The 18,933-nt window shown below is 40.1% G+C and overlaps 1 protein-coding gene across 1 annotated transcript; it reads left to right on the plus strand.

The window, feature by feature from the left end:
• Positions 1-1,952: 1,952 nt before the first annotated feature.
• Positions 1,953-18,930, plus strand: cracr2aa (calcium release activated channel regulator 2Aa). The gene is made up of 18 exons (XM_085780002.1): positions 1,953-2,088; positions 5,715-6,118; positions 7,907-8,018; positions 8,107-8,296; positions 9,479-9,625; positions 9,830-9,920; positions 10,049-10,144; positions 11,287-11,474; positions 12,084-12,155; positions 12,814-12,859; positions 13,033-13,115; positions 13,246-13,564; positions 13,888-14,020; positions 15,264-15,345; positions 15,683-15,797; positions 16,118-16,219; positions 16,647-16,723; positions 17,462-18,930. Exons 2-18 carry the CDS (start codon positions 5,909-5,911, stop codon positions 17,544-17,546), a joined length of 2,148 nt encoding a protein of 715 aa, XP_085636128.1. The 5' UTR covers positions 1,953-2,088; positions 5,715-5,908; the 3' UTR covers positions 17,547-18,930.
• The last annotated feature ends 3 nt before the right edge of the window (positions 18,931-18,933 follow it).

The following is an 18,933-nucleotide window of genomic DNA, read 5'->3' on the forward strand; positions in this document are numbered from 1 at the left end:
AAAAACGGGTATTGAAACGCATTCAGGTGGTTTCAATGAATCCATAAAGGGTCATATACTGCCCTCATCTGAGAGTCATTGGTATTACAGCTGTAAGTAATTGTCGACAGTTTAGCCATGTCTTGTAGTATTAATAAGAGCCTGGTCCTTACTGATTAGCGTTTGTGGTTTTGATAATGCAACAGTTATTTTATTTCAAACAGGTAATACAGAAATTCAAACAAGAACTAAATCCCTAAATCTTGATTACTTCACTCGGTGGGACTTTCATCTGTCCTTTAATGTTTAATACTATTTGAAGAGAAAGTCAAAATGATCAAATAACAGTTCCAGCTACAGTTATATGTAATCAGTGTATGGGGTTCAAAACACACAGACTTGCTTTACATCAGCATTACAAAGCACTGGGTGCCTTTGAAGTGGAAAACCGGTGCTGACACATGTCTGCAAAAATGAATCTGTCCATTGGAAAGAACTGCAGGCTTCCGCAGCACAACATGACAATCATATACAGTTAGCATAGATCTGAAGATGAATGGTGAGTAAATGACGTCAGCAATTTTCACAAGCTCAAACGGTCACGTCCCTCTTCTAGATTATTTGTAACTTGAACCTATTGTGAAACATAACACAGTTGTACTACTGAAGTATGCTACTGTACCATGAAACCATTTGAATATTTTGAAACTTCTTGTTCATTATAGGCTATCTGGGAACTAAAATAAAATATACTTTTTACTTTGCTACATATATAGTCTCAATGGAGGAGATAGAATTCAGAAGCACTGACAACACAAACACAATTGCACTCCTCAATTCTGCAATTTATGTAGCCTATTATATGGCAAGTGGCAACCATATGATATTGTATAGTTTGTGTGATACATAACTTACTGTATATAATTTGTATTAAGAAGTTCAATGCAAAAAGAAATATTATTTGAATTTTTAACAGTGTCTAATGTTACCTACTGTGGGTAATGGTTGAATAGCCTGGGTATAAACTGGTTTGGACAGGAAATCTTACTTTGTGAGTCACTTTGAATTTTGTCTCTGTAGCTACCTACCTAATATAATACATCCATGGTAGCTACCCACTTTGCTTCCTTGTCTTTCAAACAAAGTCGGTTTAATAGAGGAAAAAAAAAACTAGTAGAGTGCAGTCATACTCTCTCACATAATAGATCCATGCTCTCTCAGCATTTCCATTGTCTTTTCCTTATTGTCTTCACTGACATTTCCTCCTTCCACAGGAATTTTCCTTCACATCTCACATTGACCCCATGACGTTCAGTCAAGAACAAGTTCGGAGAGGTTGTTTTTTTTTCTTTTCTTTTTTTTCTTTTCATCTACAGCACAAGAGTTAAGCCTACTTTTCATTTCCACCCATTTTGGAAAAAAAGAAAAGTTTAGTGTGTAAGTGTAAAGCAAAATTGCATAGATAGCCTTTGACACATTTGCATAGAAGATATAACATGTTAGAACAGTAGGCCTGTATTGTGACGTAGGCTATGAGTTAATTGCAAGCAAACTGTTTCTCACTGTCACTGCAAAACAATACTGTAGCCTACACACATGACCAAACACTGGTATTTCATATTAGGCTAGAACAATTCAATCACCATACTGTGGGCCTATACGCTCTGTTAAAATTAGTTTCGGATTAATGTCTCAGGCTAAAGTTAAAGTCATTTGTAACTCCACATGGACATGGCCAATTAATTTTGAGTTCTGTTGAATTTGTCATGAAGAAAGCCATTTTTTGCCACGTCAATGTTTGTTTCTGAAGAATAAGGAACACATAAGAAGTCAACTCGTGCTTTGCCATGGATGTGTTTGGTGCTGTTGCTTGCCTTGCCATAGCTGCGTGTAGACTTCCTGGTTACCGTTGCCATGACTATCGGCGATGACTTCGTCGAGGCTCCTCCCTCCAGGTTTGCCCCGTCAGTGCTGCTGTGCTCAGTCAAATTCCTGCACTCTCACAAGTTGACAATTTGTAAACAGACAACTTCTCATCAAGTGGATAAGGCCGACGACAGACACAGAGCGAGTCAATGAATCCCTCCATGCTGAATTTCACTTTGACCGGTACGTACTGTAACTAACTTTTGTCCCTCCCGTACCAGTGTGAGCGCTTGTCATAGTTAACCTGACAAGCCTGTTCTTTGCTGTTGTGAAGTTACTACTACCTGCTGCGTGTTTTGGGGAAGTCCTTTCTGGCTTAAGTTAACTTGAAGTTTATTAAACAATGTGTAGTCCTATTAATTGTAGGCTACGTGTCGTGGGAAGTTTCACAATAAAAATAAAAAATAAAAAAAAGCATGGCTTTTGGGAAGGAAGTGGACGTTTTACCCCGTTACACGTGTTTTGTGGAGCTAGAACCTGCGGTCCCTAACTTACCTGACTATTGTTTTTCTTACCACATGTGTTTCCTCCTCTGTTGATACCACGTTTACACTTTATTGTTTGTATTTTTTTTTTTCAATTACATATTGGTACAAGGTGGAACTAGGTGTTGTTGTTTTTTGCTTTTGTGATCTCCCGGTAGCTACATGACTGATGTGCAGCTACTTGTCATGTGTGAAGAAAAATCGCTATGATCTCTCTCACTCCAGGAAATGGAGTAGATTTAAAACTTGGCGATTTTACTTGTTAGACCTGAAATACCTCCAGTTTGTATGTCAGATGGATGTCTGACTGCATATTTGGGTAAAAACTTGGATAGCTATACTCCCTGTGTGCATCATCCCTGCAGACAGATTTGTTGTGCTGGGTCGGATGAGACATGGCAGCCCTCAGCGCTATGAAAAAGCTGACGTGTTTTTGTCATTTAAAGTTTTTAAATTACATTTCTTATGTCAAACATCATACAAAAGACAGCTAACTTCAGCACAAACAATTCAACCATGTTTAACAAAAATACACGCAAATCTTAGCACATAACCAACGCCGTACATCGCCCTAACAGGAATCGTCCAGCAAAACCGCATGATCACACTGTTTCCACTCTAGGTGGGCTCAAGAGACAGGTGTCACAGAAGCTCAAAACCAAACCAAACAGGGAGCAGTTTCTCCCTGAAAATCCCCTTATGCCTTTCAACCACAAACATTCAAAACCAATTTTAATCTGAGCAAATCAATTTGTCAGGGACAGTCAGCAAGCTAAACTGCAGAAGAGAGAGTGTCACCTTTTTAAATTATACTGTTGTTGACAATAGAGACTTCTTGGGCAACAGTGACGTTTCAAAGCTGGTGTGTTCTCACTTCAGACCACAAACTAAATTTGTTTCTCTCTAGTCATCACACCACAAAGCCAGTGCTTCCTTCAAATATAGCTTGTGAGCTAGAAACTAAACTCTGTACAGAACATTACACCTTATTTGTGTGTACTTAGCCTGTTGAATGTAGTGATTATTCACAACTATGAGTTCACTTCACAGCTCTGTTAACTTGCGTCAATCTAAAGCCACAGTTTGAGTTTCTGTTTGAACGTATTAAGCCACTGTAGCTCTAACAGCTGTTTCGGGTCAAACCCTAAAACAGATAAGTCAACTGTATGCAAAGTAGTGAGCTCCAGCGTCAAACCGCAGATCATAGGAAAATGAAAAAAAGTTTTGTTCCGATTCAAATATTTTATTCGCCAAGCTTATAATTGACTGCAGTTTAGTAAAGTTAGACCAAATATGTGAATGAGTACTACTAGTATCTCTACATTTAAGAGCAGAGAGTTGAGTATTAAATCATACACAAGGTGTGGTTTTCTTTAGACAAAGTGTCCTCTTGTATAGCACCTGCATGGAAAGTATCCTTGTGAATGGCATCTGAGTGTTTTTCTTGTCTGATATCCTTCTGCTCTAATCTTTGGTCACTGACCAGCTGTCTCTGAACAAACCTAAAGGAGTGTTAATAAAGGAGCCATAAATGTTTGGCTTCTATAGCCGCAGGAACAGTCACCAAAGATTGGACAATATCATGTGCTAGAATTTGTCTGACACATTACGCTGTCTGTATTGCAATAGTTCCCTTTCTTAACCCCTGCCTGCTTCGTGTGTGTGCTGCTGTGGGCTGCTGACTTTCCTCGTGAAGCTTGTTGTGCTTGCACCATGTTGCATAATGACATATTAAGAAGTGGCAAATATTTACTGAGACCATGGCCACTTTGTAGAAACCTTGAGTCCAGTACATGATTACAAGTTCCAAATCAAATGTTAGGAATATGAATATTTAATGGTAATGGGAAAAATATATATATAAAATGATTATTGACTATACATGGCGGGGATAGAGTTAAATGGCTTATGAACAAAAATATAGACTATACTTATTGAAGTACTAGACTTAAAGGGGCTTAAGGTTTTTGTCTGTATGAGTATTTTTAAGTGTGTGTGTGTGTGTACCAGTATGTGTTATGTATTTGACTTTATCTTTTCCTCTGGCCTTCTATCTGCCTACAATGCGTGTGACTTTGTTTCCGACCTGTCCCACGTCTACATTTGTGTAGGTCAACACACAGTCAGATGGTCTGGTTCATGAATCGACTGAGCTATAACTCATAGTGCACAGCCGCCTCTGGAAGGCAAGTCTTCCAAACCAGTGCACAGCGAACTGTGGTCTGCATGAGACCCACCACTAAGTCAATACTTCCAGGCAGACAGGACCCCCACCCCCACACACCCCCCTCCACGTCATACCACAACTTTCGTTTCACTTTTGGCTTTACTTTTTTTACCCGTCAGATGACATTAGTCTCAGCAAGAGCGTCATTTGAAGTGAAGTAGAAGAGCAACAGTCGTTATAGATGTGCAGAATGCAGTGGGCCATGTTTAATATTGTATCTACAGCTATATCTAAGCATCAGATTGATATTGTGTGTGAAAGAGTGTCAGAAAGAGAGTAATCAAGCAGAGTCGGGATCATTACCGTTGTGATTTATGATCAGATTCTGTTAAGTTGGTTCTGATAATCAAGATTATAATAGATTTTGAATTTGTTTTAATTTAAATTTTCTTTTTTATGACTTGTTTTGATAATTTTTTAAGTTGGTTTGCTCATTTTAGTTTAGTTTTATCATTTGTAATATGGAATAATTACCTAGTCAACAACATTAACAACAGTACATTGGCACAGAAATGTAAACACTCGACACAAGACCCAGCATTAAGTGCAAAATGTGTGACTGTGTTTCTGAGGCGTAACTGGACTGTCCCCTACTTGTTGTAGGTGTGACATCTACTGACTGTATAATGAGAGCCAGACAGCTGAAAGAAACTGATCCATCTGGCAAAGCTGGCAAAGAAAAGAAAAAAGGAAGATAGATTTCCTATCCATCCAAAATACTACAGGCTGATGTATGAGAGACATTATCTCTATGATTTTAGTTTATTTCGGTTAGTTTAGAAACACATCATCCAGTCATCCATCATTTCAGTGAGTTATCGTTTTTTAATCCCTTTTTTTTTTCAGTAAATGGAAATGATTTTCATAGCAGAGTTGTGTTATTTTATTAATTTTACTGAATAACCTTGATCATAGTCAACATGAATTATTGAGTTCTTAATGTGCTTTAGATAGTGATGCAATGTACTCTTTCAATTAATAACAGTATAAATACTATTATTTGACGCAGTACATTCATTTAGAATATTGTTAACTAAATTCAATGGGCAAGGCTGTACTTATTTAAACTGAGGACTCTGCTCCTGTCTCTCTCCTAGGTTTCATCGACTAATTAAAGAGGTGGTTGCTAAGAGATGGCAATCTGTGACATTGGTGAAAGCGACTGATGTACAACAGCCTGAAGCTCTACTTCTCCAGGATCTTTTTCCGCTACACCTCTTCTCTCTGTACCTGGCTCATGTGAAGGACACGGGAAACAATCGCACATCAACAGACTCCAAAAAAAAATATCATGGCAGCTTTTACTGCTCCTTGTGCCATCTCCGGCACCACAACCAGTGCGGTGGCCCCGACCGCATGGCCAAGGCAAGGAAGCAGCGAAGAGGAGGGGAAGTATGAGAATGGGGACGTGGGGCAAAACACTATCCTGGAGAAAACCCAGCAGTTCTTCCAAATGTGTGACATCGAGAACAAGGGCTTCATCACCCGACGTGACATGCAGGTGAGGTTACTGAAACAATGACATGTGCTGTTGTCCTATTGAGGTATAAGTATTTATAAGTAATTCAGCTGAGAAAACCTTTTGATTTCTTCAGATTACAGATGACATATGGTGGCATACTACTTGGGAAAAGTTAAAGAAACATCTTGTTACTAACTTTTAACAACTTGTGGAGAAACCTAATCAGCAAACTATCAGCATAGATTTTTTAGCATCCACAGTTTACAGAGCATTGCTTTCACAGTTCCTTAATTTTTTAGATCATTCACAGTGGACATGAGATGTAGGGATTGTACTCATTAGTGATTCTGAACAGGACACAAACAGAGGATGTGTACCTTATTCAAAGCGGCATAAAAGAGACTGAGACGCAGCGAGCCATGCCGGCAGCTTTGTCACACAACTCCTCCACTCACATTATTGTGCAGATTCACTTGTGCTTGCGTATATTCATCCCTGCCACGGCTAATCCTTTGATGAAGCACTTGTTAGGCTTTCATTCTGAGGCGCATAAATACATGGAAGGGAGGCTTTGATCTGGTGTTTATGATAATGGATTGGAAATTAGATGACAACCAGGACAGTGGTCCACTCAACTGCTTGGTAGGCTGTACTTAAAAGCAGCAGTTGATACTCTTACTGTTATTTGTTTTATACTTTCCTTATCTCGGCCAAAGCTTGTAGATGGGAAGTCGTTTCTTATATTTGTTGATGCCGTATTTTTTCCCACACTTTATTTCACTATCAACAGCACTATCAATGTTAGAGTGTGTTTCACACCCTGACTGCCAAGAGACAAGCTTTACATTTCTACTCACTGCTGACATAAGGGATGTGTTCTGCCCAGATAAGACATTTTATAGGGGATAGTGTTACTGATGCTATCCTTTCCCCGTCCCTCCCATGGATTGTGTGGCTTGCCTCAGTCAGCATTTGCAGCAGTGTAAACACAGTATTAAAACCATGCTGCTTACAGAGGTGTGGCTGTGTTGGTTTTTCTTTTAAATGGTCCACCAGTTGCTGTCATAGTCAGACAGTTTTTGTTTCAGAAGGTGTCACTTTACATTAAAGCCTTAAAACCTTGAAGCAGCTGTCACTCCCTCCTCAAGTCCTACATCTATACATCTTTGAATTTTTTGTAAAAAAAAAAAAGAAAAAAGAAAAGGACTCACTTGTATCAACACCTGTTCCAGTGGAGCTGCATAGAGTGTGAAGCGCTGTGTTGCTGAAGAGAATACATTGTGCATACAACATTTTCCGGTTAAAATGAGAATTAGAAAGAGGTCCACCAGTTGCTGTCATAGTCAGACAGTTTTTGTTTTAGAAGGTGTCACTTAAAGCCTTAAAACCTTGAAGCAGCTGTCACTCCCTCCTCAAGTCCTATATCTATACATCTTTGAATTTTTTGTAAAAAAAAAGAAAAAAGAAAAGGACTCACTTGTATCAACACCTGTTCCAGTGGAGCTGCATAGAGTGTGAAGCGCTGTGTTGCTGAAGAGAATACATTGTGCATACAACATTTTCGGTTAAAATGAGAATTAGAAAGAGGTTATTTGGAGTATAACTCACATCCTGTGTGATTAGTGCTAATTTGCTCTCATTTAGACCGGCAAGGGTTAAAACTATTGGCCACTACCACCACTAATTGCTCTGTAACATATGATTGCCACCGCACAAATGACAGTCCTTATGAGTCTCAAGTAGCAGTTGTTATAGCTACAGTATAGTTAATGTTCTTGAGGCTTTGTTCATGTCAATAGCAGCTGTGATTTGTGTCCTGTTAAACAGAGGCTGAACGGCGAGCTTCCTCTCAGCGCAGAGGAGTTGGAGAACGTATTCGATACCCTCGATTCCGACGGCAACGGATACCTCACCCTCGATGAGTTCTCCTCGGGCTTCAGTACGTTTACAGTCTGTTTCCACATCTAACAACGCCTGCAGTGTCATCAGACATCTGATTTTGCAACTGTGCTTTTTGATTTTTGTAGGTAAGTTTTTATTTGGCCAAGAGATTTCTGTAGAGGAAAGCATGGAGGAGAAAAACCCCTGTAAGAGCTCATCAGAGGTCCTGTACCAAACCCAGTGGGAGGAGAGCCGAGCAAGAGGAGCTGAGGATGAAGAAGAGAAACACTTCAGCATGTTAATGGAGAGCCTCGGAGCCAAGAGCGTCTTTGAAGAGTAAGTAGAGAGTGTGTGTGTGAGTGTGTGTGTGTGTAGTGGGGCTGGGGGTGGGGGTGTCTACCTGATATCTTTGCTCACTTTGTCAACATTTCCTTTGCGCCTACACTATATTTTAAGCCTGAGACTGTTATCAGCTGTGTAAACTACACAAAGGTTGTAAGTTTCCACCACACCAAAGTTTGTACTGTAGTTTACAGAAAAGCTGCTCCCGTGAACAATTAATTCCTGATTTTCATAAGATTGTATTTGAAACGTAAACAAACCAATTTTAATTTGGGGAAGCTCCAGCTTCATCCAGAAATCTAAATCATCATTGTTAACTTTCCTTGCATTTTTATTTCACACAGGTCAGAAGTAACTCTAGTTGAGGTCTGTCAAGTCATTGCTTTGTTAGTCTGAGTATAAATATATAACAGGATCTTATGAAATGCATGACTAGACTTGCATCAAGACTCACCTTTAACAAACAACTCCAACTCAATAAAAGTAAACAGAAGTGGAGGTGGATGCCAGATATACTCACCCTGTTGGCTTCCACCTACCCGGTTAGAGCGAGAGATGACATTTTCGATCAGATCATTTTGTGCAGCACCAACTGATGTTGATGCTGGCCAGACTGTAAGGATAATTATTTGTAACAGCTGAAAAGGCTTTTAGTTTGATTTTCCTTAGGTTATCAACACTCACAGCCACATTACATTGTTTCTTGTGCAGCCATAATTACATTTGCGTTCCCTTTCCATTATCACACAGTTTTTATTTTTGTGAAAACTGATTTTAATGCAGATTTCACAATTTAAATCATTGCGTATAGCCAGTGTTTTCTTGTGCTGTCTGAGTGCACTGGTAGCAGATCTTGGAACACAGAAAGGCAGCCACAATAAGTGCCAGATTATTTTTTTTACTGTGAAGATAAATTGATTTTTCAAGGCAAAGAACATCATGTCCTGTAAAAAGCCACTGTAAGGTGGTAGCTGCGCTGCCTCAGTGTTTGTGATCGTGTTGGATTGCTGCTTTGCAATAATTTCCACCTATTTCCTCCTCTCATTATTTGTACTTTCTATCTCAAATTGGATAATCAATTCCTAGTGAAACTGAATAACAAGGAGTGGAGATTAAAGAAATTGACCGCTTGATGCAGCACTTCATTACACCTGCTCCTTCTTTCTATCCCATCAGGCCTGCTGAGGTGCGCAGTTTGTGGGCCCAGCTGCGCCGAGATGAACCACACCTTTTATCCAATTTCGAGGACTTCTTGGCCAGAGTGACATCCCAGATCATAGAGGCCAATCAGGAGAAGAAGGAGATGGAGAGTGCTCTCAAGAGGTCAGGATGAGGCATTTAGATAGGCGTATTTGGCTGACTGAAGATGCACATGTTAATAGCATCATTCACAGAAGCTTTTTCCATGCTTCTTGAATTTGGCTTTCATAGCCTTTTTTAGGGCATATCAAAAGATGACGTAAGCCTAGGCAGTTTTTCCACAAAAGGTACGTAGCATGTTATCACATCTGAATTGTATCCATACAGAAAAGCAGCAACACATGACAATGAGATCCAGCGCTTGTATGAAGAAATGGAGCAGCAAATAAAAACAGAAAAAGACAGGATTGTGCTGCAGGTACACATCAGTCCATAATGTCAAACACGTTATTTTTTACCTTCTGTCACATACTGTACATCTGATTCCCTCTCGCCCTTTGACGTTGTTCACATCTTCCCTCACTCTCACTCTCCCTGGACTTAAAGGACTATGAGCGGTTTCTGTCTCGGAGTCAAGACCTGGAGCTGCAGCTGTCCGGCAAAGAGAAAGAGCTGGAGCAACTGTTCCAGAAACAGAGAAGAGTGAGTGAGATCTATCAAAACAGTTCCCCCGTGGAAAACACTGCATTCTGCAGTATTCACAATGTATGAGAAAGGCTTCACATGCTCATGATTCATTTCAGTGATCCCATGGAGGAATTCTGTCAGACTGTCAGAGCAACAACTCACGTGAGACACAATAAACAAGATGATGGATAACACAGAGTCATAAAAACCTAATAAAATGATTAGGTACCACTCAACAATGCATGCATTGAAATAACATTGAAATACAGGGATACATACTGTATATATGCCCCCTGCCTACCTAGTGAGGTGAATATTCTTGGATTCACTAACATTTAACACTTCATAACATCAATGAGAAATGGAGGCATTTAGCAATAATGAATGTTGGGTTGATCCCCAGATTATGACCAATCTCACTAATTTAGCATACTTGATATGTACAGTACCACGAAATGTCAAATTTATATAACAACATTATCCTTTAACCTTCAATTATATGGAGTTGTTATTTTGAAACTTTTATCAAACATGCTGTAATCAATGCTTCTCCAGTGAGCTTCTTCTGCAGCAGCATCAGCAGCAGCAGCAACAGACGTTTGTGTTGATAGGTCCTGATAGATGTTAATAAATTTTGTCACAGCTTTATTTACACACTTGCAGCCAGCCTTTTAAATCTAATTAGTGGACTGAAATGAATTCTGATCACGTCAACAAGGACTTCTCTTCTCTCCGCAGCACCTCAACACCACTAATTAATATGTTGGTTGTTTGCCAAGTGTTTACTAAGTTTCCCGGTTGTAGAGAACAGTAATACAGTGGGGTAACTACTGGCTTTACACAGCATTAGAAGCATTTAGTTCGGTGTTGCTCACTGCTGATGGTCCCTTTATGTAATTTCAAAAGGAAGCTGATTGCAGCTTGTATTGTGTCCTCATATCACGCTGTCACACGTTCATCCTATGACTGAGGGGTCACTGTTTACTTAATAGCCGTGCTTTTCTGAGATGTGTAGAACATGTGTATGCACACGGACTTTGAATATGAATGTGGTACACACATTACACATGTCAATCAGAGAGGCAACGACTGGCTCGTCCAAAAAAATGTTTACGTGTCTTGTAACTGTCCTCACTTTTCTTGTTTTCTGTCTCCAGCTGGAGCATCAGTGCCAGGATCTTCATAGTGAACAACATGTGACCAAGGTGGAGAACGTGAAGCTGAAGCAGACTAATGACGAGTTGGCGCGGGAGCTGGAGCACACCAGCCAAGAGCTGATCTTAGCGCAGGAGCAGCTGGGTCTGCTGCAGGAGCAGTCCACACGGCTTCACGAGGAGAAGGAGATGTGAGTTGCAGATGTGAACACTGTAGCTCGTCACGGATCCTCAGGTTTCTGTAAATCTCCAGCCCTGATTGTTTGGGCCTCTCTGTTTATTTTCTTTTCACAGTGTTCAGGATGCAATCACATGTAATTGCTGTAAACAAACAGAGCGGCAGTAAAACATGGCAGTGTGTTCATACACAGTTTATACTGTAGCGAGCAAGAGCTGAACAGCTACCATTTGTGAGGCGTATAATAATAGTATCAACTGTCTTTCCCTTATCTGGACGTGTCTGTTGTCATCAGGCTGTAAAGCTATTGAGATCATTTACATGGTGATACTGGGCTGCCATAACCCACAAATTATTTCTGTGTATCTCATTCATATGATACCTCAGAGGTTTTTTCTCTTACGCTGTTCATCCACATTGTTACAAAGAATGGTCTCATGTTTCAAATACTGTGATACTGTATCTTCAAGAGAGTAGAAAAGAAAATATGCAGCCATATCCTATTAACTCACTCTTCAATGTTGCCTTCTTTGCTCTAGGTCATATTTTCTTGCCAGTTTTTTTAAGTGTCAGCTCAATCATAGTCATTAGTAATAAAGGATGCATTGTTCTTTCAACACAGGGAAATCTACAGAGTGACTGAAGGACTGCAGCGAGAGCGAGCAAGCCTCCTGAAACAACTGGATCTGTTGAGGTATGATCAGAAGAAAAAGGCAGCTTAGATATTGTTTGTTTTTATGCTGTTGTAATTTATATGATGAGTTGGGAAGCGCAGTCCACAAATTGGAGTCAGTTATGAGACAGTGTTTTGTTTGTTAATCAAGTAATGTTATTATGTGGAGACTACAGTAGTCGGAGCTGAGAATCAGTTCTGTGAAGCAGAACGGGTCATGCCAGTCGTTGTTTCTCCAGTCATAGATATTACTGGTATAGTCTCATTACATTTATGATATGAAACTTATTGATGTCTCGTCATTACAGTATTGGTCTGACATAATCATTTTACACCAACTCCTCAGTAGGTGATTGAGCTCATATTAATGCAGTGGTTACAGCACAAAGCTGGACTGATTAGTTTAGTTTATTAGTTTAATAAGGGACAATGTGCAATTACATTAATCATTTAAAGGAAAAAAATGAAAAGATGGTTGCACCAGATTTAGCTCCCAGCTAATTTCCATCTGTAGTCCCTACAGATTGGTTTCTGAGCCTAACATCTCATTTAGAGGGAAGTAACTGCTGATTCTATAACGATGTCTACAACTGTATCAGGGTCAAGTATGGCTCTCACCATGTCTTTGGTATGTTTATTTATTTCTTCTTATATTTATGTATTTCTTTGTTGTGTCCAGGGAAATGAACAAACATTTACGGGATGAAAGAGACATATGCTACCAGGTATGTGCCACTAATTAAAGCAAAATTAGTTCCGTAGTATTTATATTCCAGCACCTCACCTTTTCACCTTTTTAAAGATGATAGAGGTAGAAAAAATGTCAACAGCAAGCCTGAATCTCATTCCACAATTTTGTTCTTATTGCGCATAAAAACTTTGAATTGTAATTCTGCAGAATCCAAAGAATTCAACACCGTATTTGAAGCCGAGGCCTGTAAGCAGTGTGATGAAACAGACAAACACAAATGTCTTCAAAAGGTAAATTCACATTCATCACGTTTCTGCAGACATTATGTAGAGTTTTTCTTTAGTGGCTTCTTCGAATGTGTTGGTTCTGTGCCTGTTTCCATCAGTCATGTTGGCTTGTAACGCTACTTTGCATCTGCAGTGGAGATGAGGAGGAGCTGACCTCCAGCTCTGTGAGGCCGAGTCTAGCCAACCAGTCGAGAGGGCACCTGCAGAGGATCATCTCCATCGAAGAGGACCACCTCCCACACTTGCTCCAGAATGACTGTCAGGCTCAAACCCCTCTGCAGGAGTGTAGTGAAGAAGGAGAGGACGCCTCAGACAGCGAGGAGAATATAGACTTGGTCATGAGTGACATTTACCCACCTGGGTCTTCTGCGCAGTCAAAGGGAGACGTGGAGAAAAGGGAAACCCCCACTTCTCCGAGGGGTCAGCCCGTTGGCAAGGAGACCAGCATAAGTGTAAGTATGTGGGCATCGAAAGCATGTAAGCTCTACTTGACATAGAAAAATGTAATCTCTGTGATCGACATTAAAATTCTGCATTTATTTTAACTCATCAAATGTTTTTTTCTGTTTCTTGGAAAAAAGCCTTTTCAAACCACATAATATAAACTGTATTGGGAGGAAACAGGTGTTACTGTACATTTCTCAGTGAGAACTCATCATTATCCTGATGTAACTCAACTCACAAAAATAAGAGCCAGCCACCCGACTGATTACTTAAAGGGAGTTCCTAAGATCTCCTTCCAATATCTGCTCCCATGATTCCTCTCTTTGTCCAGGATGAAGGCAGTCCCTCGCCTCCTGACCGCCTCTTCAAGGTCGTTTTAGTGGGGAACTCTAGTGTAGGAAAGACCTCCCTCCTTAAACGATTTTGTGACGACTGCTTCCACCCTGGGACTTCTGCCACAGTGGGTACGTACTTTACACACACTGCAAAACACACGTGCACAAACTCTGAGGTCAGCCACATGACGGGGTGGTTTTGATGCTCAGTTCCTGTGAGCAAAGGCAATGAAATGGCTAGTCCTTTGGTTGACCTTAAACTCTCTATGTGTTTGCCTACAAAGCACTTCTATGCACCCAGATGAAAAGAGCTTCATGTTTTGGTCTGGTAACCTCCAGCAGGGTGAAGTATTTTGCTTTAAGCACTTTTGACACAGTTTGACTTTTGAAGAATGTAACTTTTCAAACGTACAAAATAAAATGGAAGTCCTACAAGACAAAGCACTCCACTTAAGCCTTTTAAATTATGGGTTGTGTACACATTATTAAAGTCTGGAGTTAGCACAGTATGTTGTTTTCATAGATAAAAGCTCTTATCTAATTTCTTTCATTAGTCTGGGTATCATTTGTTTTATTAAAGGGATAGTTCAACATTTTGGCAAATTGGCCCATTGCCATAATCGCTATAGTCATAGCAGTAGGTTCATTACCTTTATTTGTCGGTGTAAGCTATTTTCAGTACGGCGGAACGCAGCAGCTGGCTGCTCAGAGCTACGCTATGGAGGCTAACGGAATTTCTTGGTTTCCCTCATTAAACTCATCAAATTCAACATCCCAAAACTCCACAGCGCTTTTGTAGACAAGTTGTGAGCTGCACAACCACCACGCTATGAGATAACGACGGAACGATACGAAACGGAGCCGTTTTCGAGGTAAATACAGGGTAAATACGGAGACTGCTTGCTGAAAAACTGTCCCTGAACGCAACGCGCATCAGCGGTTTTGTATGAATTTACCTCGAAAACGGCTCCGTTTCGTATCGTTCCGTCATTATCTCATAGCGTGGTGGTTGTGCAGGTCACAACTTGTCTACAAAAGCGCTGTGGAGTTTTGGGATTTTGTATTTGATGAGTTTAATGAGGGAAACCAAGAAATTCCCTTAGCCTCCATAGCGTAGCTCTGAGCAGCCAGCTGCTGCGCTCCGCTGTACTAAAAATAGCTTACACCTACAATTAAAGGTAACGAACCTACTACTATGACTATAGCAATTATGGCAATGGGCCAATTTGCCAAAATGTTGAACTATCCCTTTAACTCAATTCTGGTTAGTGTGCACATTCTCAGTGTGAGTATTTGTACAGATTTCTACAGTTATCTATGCCATAGAAATATGTATGATGTTTGCTGGTGATCTCCTTGTCTCTATGCGCAGGTATAGACTACAGTGTAAAGACAATAACTGTGGATAACAGCCAGGTGGCACTGCAGTTGTGGGACACGGCCGGACAGGAAAGGTGCGGCTTCAGCACATGAAATGAACACTAGACAATCATCACAGTTGGATAGATTCTTTACTATATTCACGTAATCTGTCACTGTCACTCTACTGTATGACACCTCACCAACACTAGTGCTCTTGATTGAAAAAAACACAGTGCTCCATCATTCAGTAGCAGACTTACAGTAAAGTTAATTTCATTCTCTTGAACCTCAACGTGCAAATTGGAAAACGTTTCTCCTGCGTTTTTACAAGCTGTATACACAGAGGGTGTTGTCTAGGGTGTGGGTTTTCTAGTGTACTACCAGTGAAAACACAACACTTCCTCTTTTTCCTGTTTCCTTCTCCTGCAGATATCGAAGCATCACCAAACAATTCTTTCGCAAGGCTGATGGTGTGATTGTGATGTATGACATCACAGCTGAGCAGAGCTTCACAGCTGTCAGACAGTGGCTGACGAGTGTAAAGGTGACACAGTAACATTCGCTGCAGACACATAACAGATGGTTTTATTTTGCTATGTGTGCCTGACGGTGCAGTTTCCTTACAGTACACTGTTCTCTAAGATGCAGAGTGGGTGTGTGATGAATATTTATCACAGTATATTAACATAGAAAATATGAGACAAATGTAGGTCAGTCGTTGCATCTGTTCACAGTGATGTGTCTATTCACTGCTGACTGGTTTTCCACTCAGGATCAAAGAGCGACAGTCGTCCTTTAACCACAGTGGACTCTCTCAAACTGATTTCCTTTTGTTCCGTATTCTTTCCTCCTCTTCCCTTCCAGGAGGGTGCAGGCGAGGACATTCCCATTATGCTTTTGGGAAACAAAACAGACAAGGAGATTGAGAGACAAGTTCAGAAAGGAGTGGGCGAAAGACTGGCCAAGGTCTGTCTCTGTTTTATTCTGCTGAGTTCAAAGTTCTTTACAAATCAGTGTTGGTTACAGACCACAGTCACAAAGTGGTGCCCTTTTTTTTGGAATTAATGAAAGAAACTCAATTACAGTTGAATAGAGTTATATGTGAAAGCAGTAGGATTCTGAGGGCGTTTTATCTTCATCTTTTGTTCATCTACTTTATTCCCCTCGACTGTGTTTTTTAATGTAGTTTCTATGGAGACGGGAAAGGAGTCTGTGAGCCAAATTTATCATAGGAGAATTTTTTTCCCCTTGTTGCTGTTGCAACTATTTGTAATGAGTGAACTTAAACGTTTATTGATAGGTAGTTGACAATGCCGTGCCAAACCGTTTATTTCGATCCCAGGAGCATTTTTCTTTTGTAGCATTGACAGCTTTCTTCATTTGCCTTTTTCAGGACCACCAAATGACTTTCTATGAGTGTAGTGCATGCTCCGGGCACAACGTGGTGGAGTCCATGGTGTATTTAGCCAGGTGAGCATGTGGCTGAGTGAGTGTGTGACTTAATGCAACATGAAAACCAAAAGAACAATAATTGTGTTTGACTAAATATGGAACTATTGTCTGCTTGAGCAGCTTTCAAAGTGGGATTATTTCTGCACTGAAATAAGGCAATTCATAGAGAGCCAAATGTTTAATTTGTGCTGCAGTGGAGGCACAAAGGACCTTTTCTTGTAAGCCGCTTCTGTACAGCACAGAAGTAAAACAGTCACTTACAAGTAAAAATATCTGGCATTGTTCACATTTTAATTGGATTGAAGTGGAAAATTAAATGTTCATGTCATTATCTACACAATATAGTTCCCTCTCTGTATGTTTGTCAGTGACTTTCTTTAATTTTAGACCTATTGTGAGATTGCGCTGCAGAAAACTGCGCCAGGGCCTTTTTATTCTCCTCACACTGACATTTCTGCATTTAGTAACCACACAGCACTGTTTCAAATGACTCGACACATCATACAACGTTTGCTACATGACAAATAACAGCAGGAAGTGCTGCAACTAATCCCCCAGTGGGAAATAACGACCCTGCAGGGGTTCTTGCAGACCTGATAGAGTACAGCCTACGCAGGCTGAACTGCAGTAGCAGCAGCCACAAAGCACACATCAGTTTTCAGAACAAGTACAAAGCTCAGAGGACAAAATGGTACACATTAGGATGTCCAGTCACTGGCTGTTTCGTATATTTATATCCTTTATTATGTTTCTCAGGATTCTGAAGGAGCAAGAGGACCGAGAAAAGGAGAAGACTGTCCAGCTGGTTAGTGGCCCAGAGAAGAAGAGATCCTGCTGCTAACAGCTAAACAGTAAACACACACACACACAACACAACACAACACATAGTAGCACTACCCTTTACTCACACACACAACGTGATAGTGTGACCACTTGTGTCTGTGAGCAAACATCAAATTGAATGTCAGCTTTCCACCTCCCTGTTCGCCCTGTAGCAGTCGGGTGAACCCCAACAAAAGAATTTACACTGTCACCTGTCACACATTGTTATTGCACTATTCTAAGAGTCTACTCTATATGATTCCCCAAAGTACTAGTTGCAGTTTAAAAGTACCCTAAAATGTATGTTTTATGAGGATGTAGTAAAATAATAATATAAAGATGTACAACAATGTAATGAAAGTTCAACTATTCCCTTTGAGGGTTTGATGTAAAGTTCACTGAACAAATTTGTTCCTCTGGAATCAAACTAAGACTTTTTCCCCTCAAGCTCTTGACTGTAACTCTCAATTATTTATTTAGCTTCCAAAGGCATTTTATTGTATGTATTAATATATTCATTCAGTGTTATATGTGTAATTTTTTAGGTGGTTTGTTTCTTCATTTTTGTACACATACAGTCTCAGGCTTTTGGATCCTACTTTATATGAAGTGGACACAGTCGCCTGATCACCTGTAAAATGCAAACAACCATGCCTTAACACTAACTTACTGAAGCTTATGGTGTTCAGTTTTTGTTGACATAACGTCCTCGAGGTGATGTGACTGTGCTACAGACATTGTACTGGTGTCTCAGTTTCTTCACCTCTTGTTCAAATACACTAACTATCATGCAGCACAGTACAGAAGCAACATACATACACGGAATAAACCTAAATAATGATGGAGTCAGTCCAAATGAAAGTCAAATGTAGTGTTTCTTCCCTAGCTGTTTTATATTTAGCATTATATTTTTACAGGTGTTCATGTTATCTTGTCCACTCCATGTAAATTGTACAGTAAGTGAGTTCTGTGTTGTTTTTATGGTACAGGATGTTGTTATGCTGGGATGTTAGCTCAGCTGTGTTGTACTTTTTAATATTTGGGAGACGATACACACCAAATGAAGTTGAGTGCACATGATATTTATTTCAAATCACCTAAATCTGCCTCAGTGCCAAGTTTTTAATGAAAATAATCAGTCACTGTAACTGTAATGTTGAGAAAATGTTGTTACCTTGGAGGTTTTGTTAAAAGGTCCAGATTTTACTGTTTGATATCGCGCTATAGTCACTCATAGTGCTTCACTACTGCCGACTGAGTCTTGCACATCACTTTAATGTAAATATAAAAAATGTAATTAGCATAAAAAACAAATGAATGTGTGTATCATATGTAAAGCACCTGGTAACTAAACCATATGCTCCTGGTACAATAAATTGAAATAAGCTACACAGCATCACACACTG

Source organism: Trachurus japonicus, chromosome 6 (assembly GCF_045865225.1).
Source record: "Trachurus japonicus isolate A0001 chromosome 6, Traja_1.0".
NCBI lineage: Eukaryota > Metazoa > Chordata > Actinopteri > Carangiformes > Carangidae > Trachurus > Trachurus japonicus.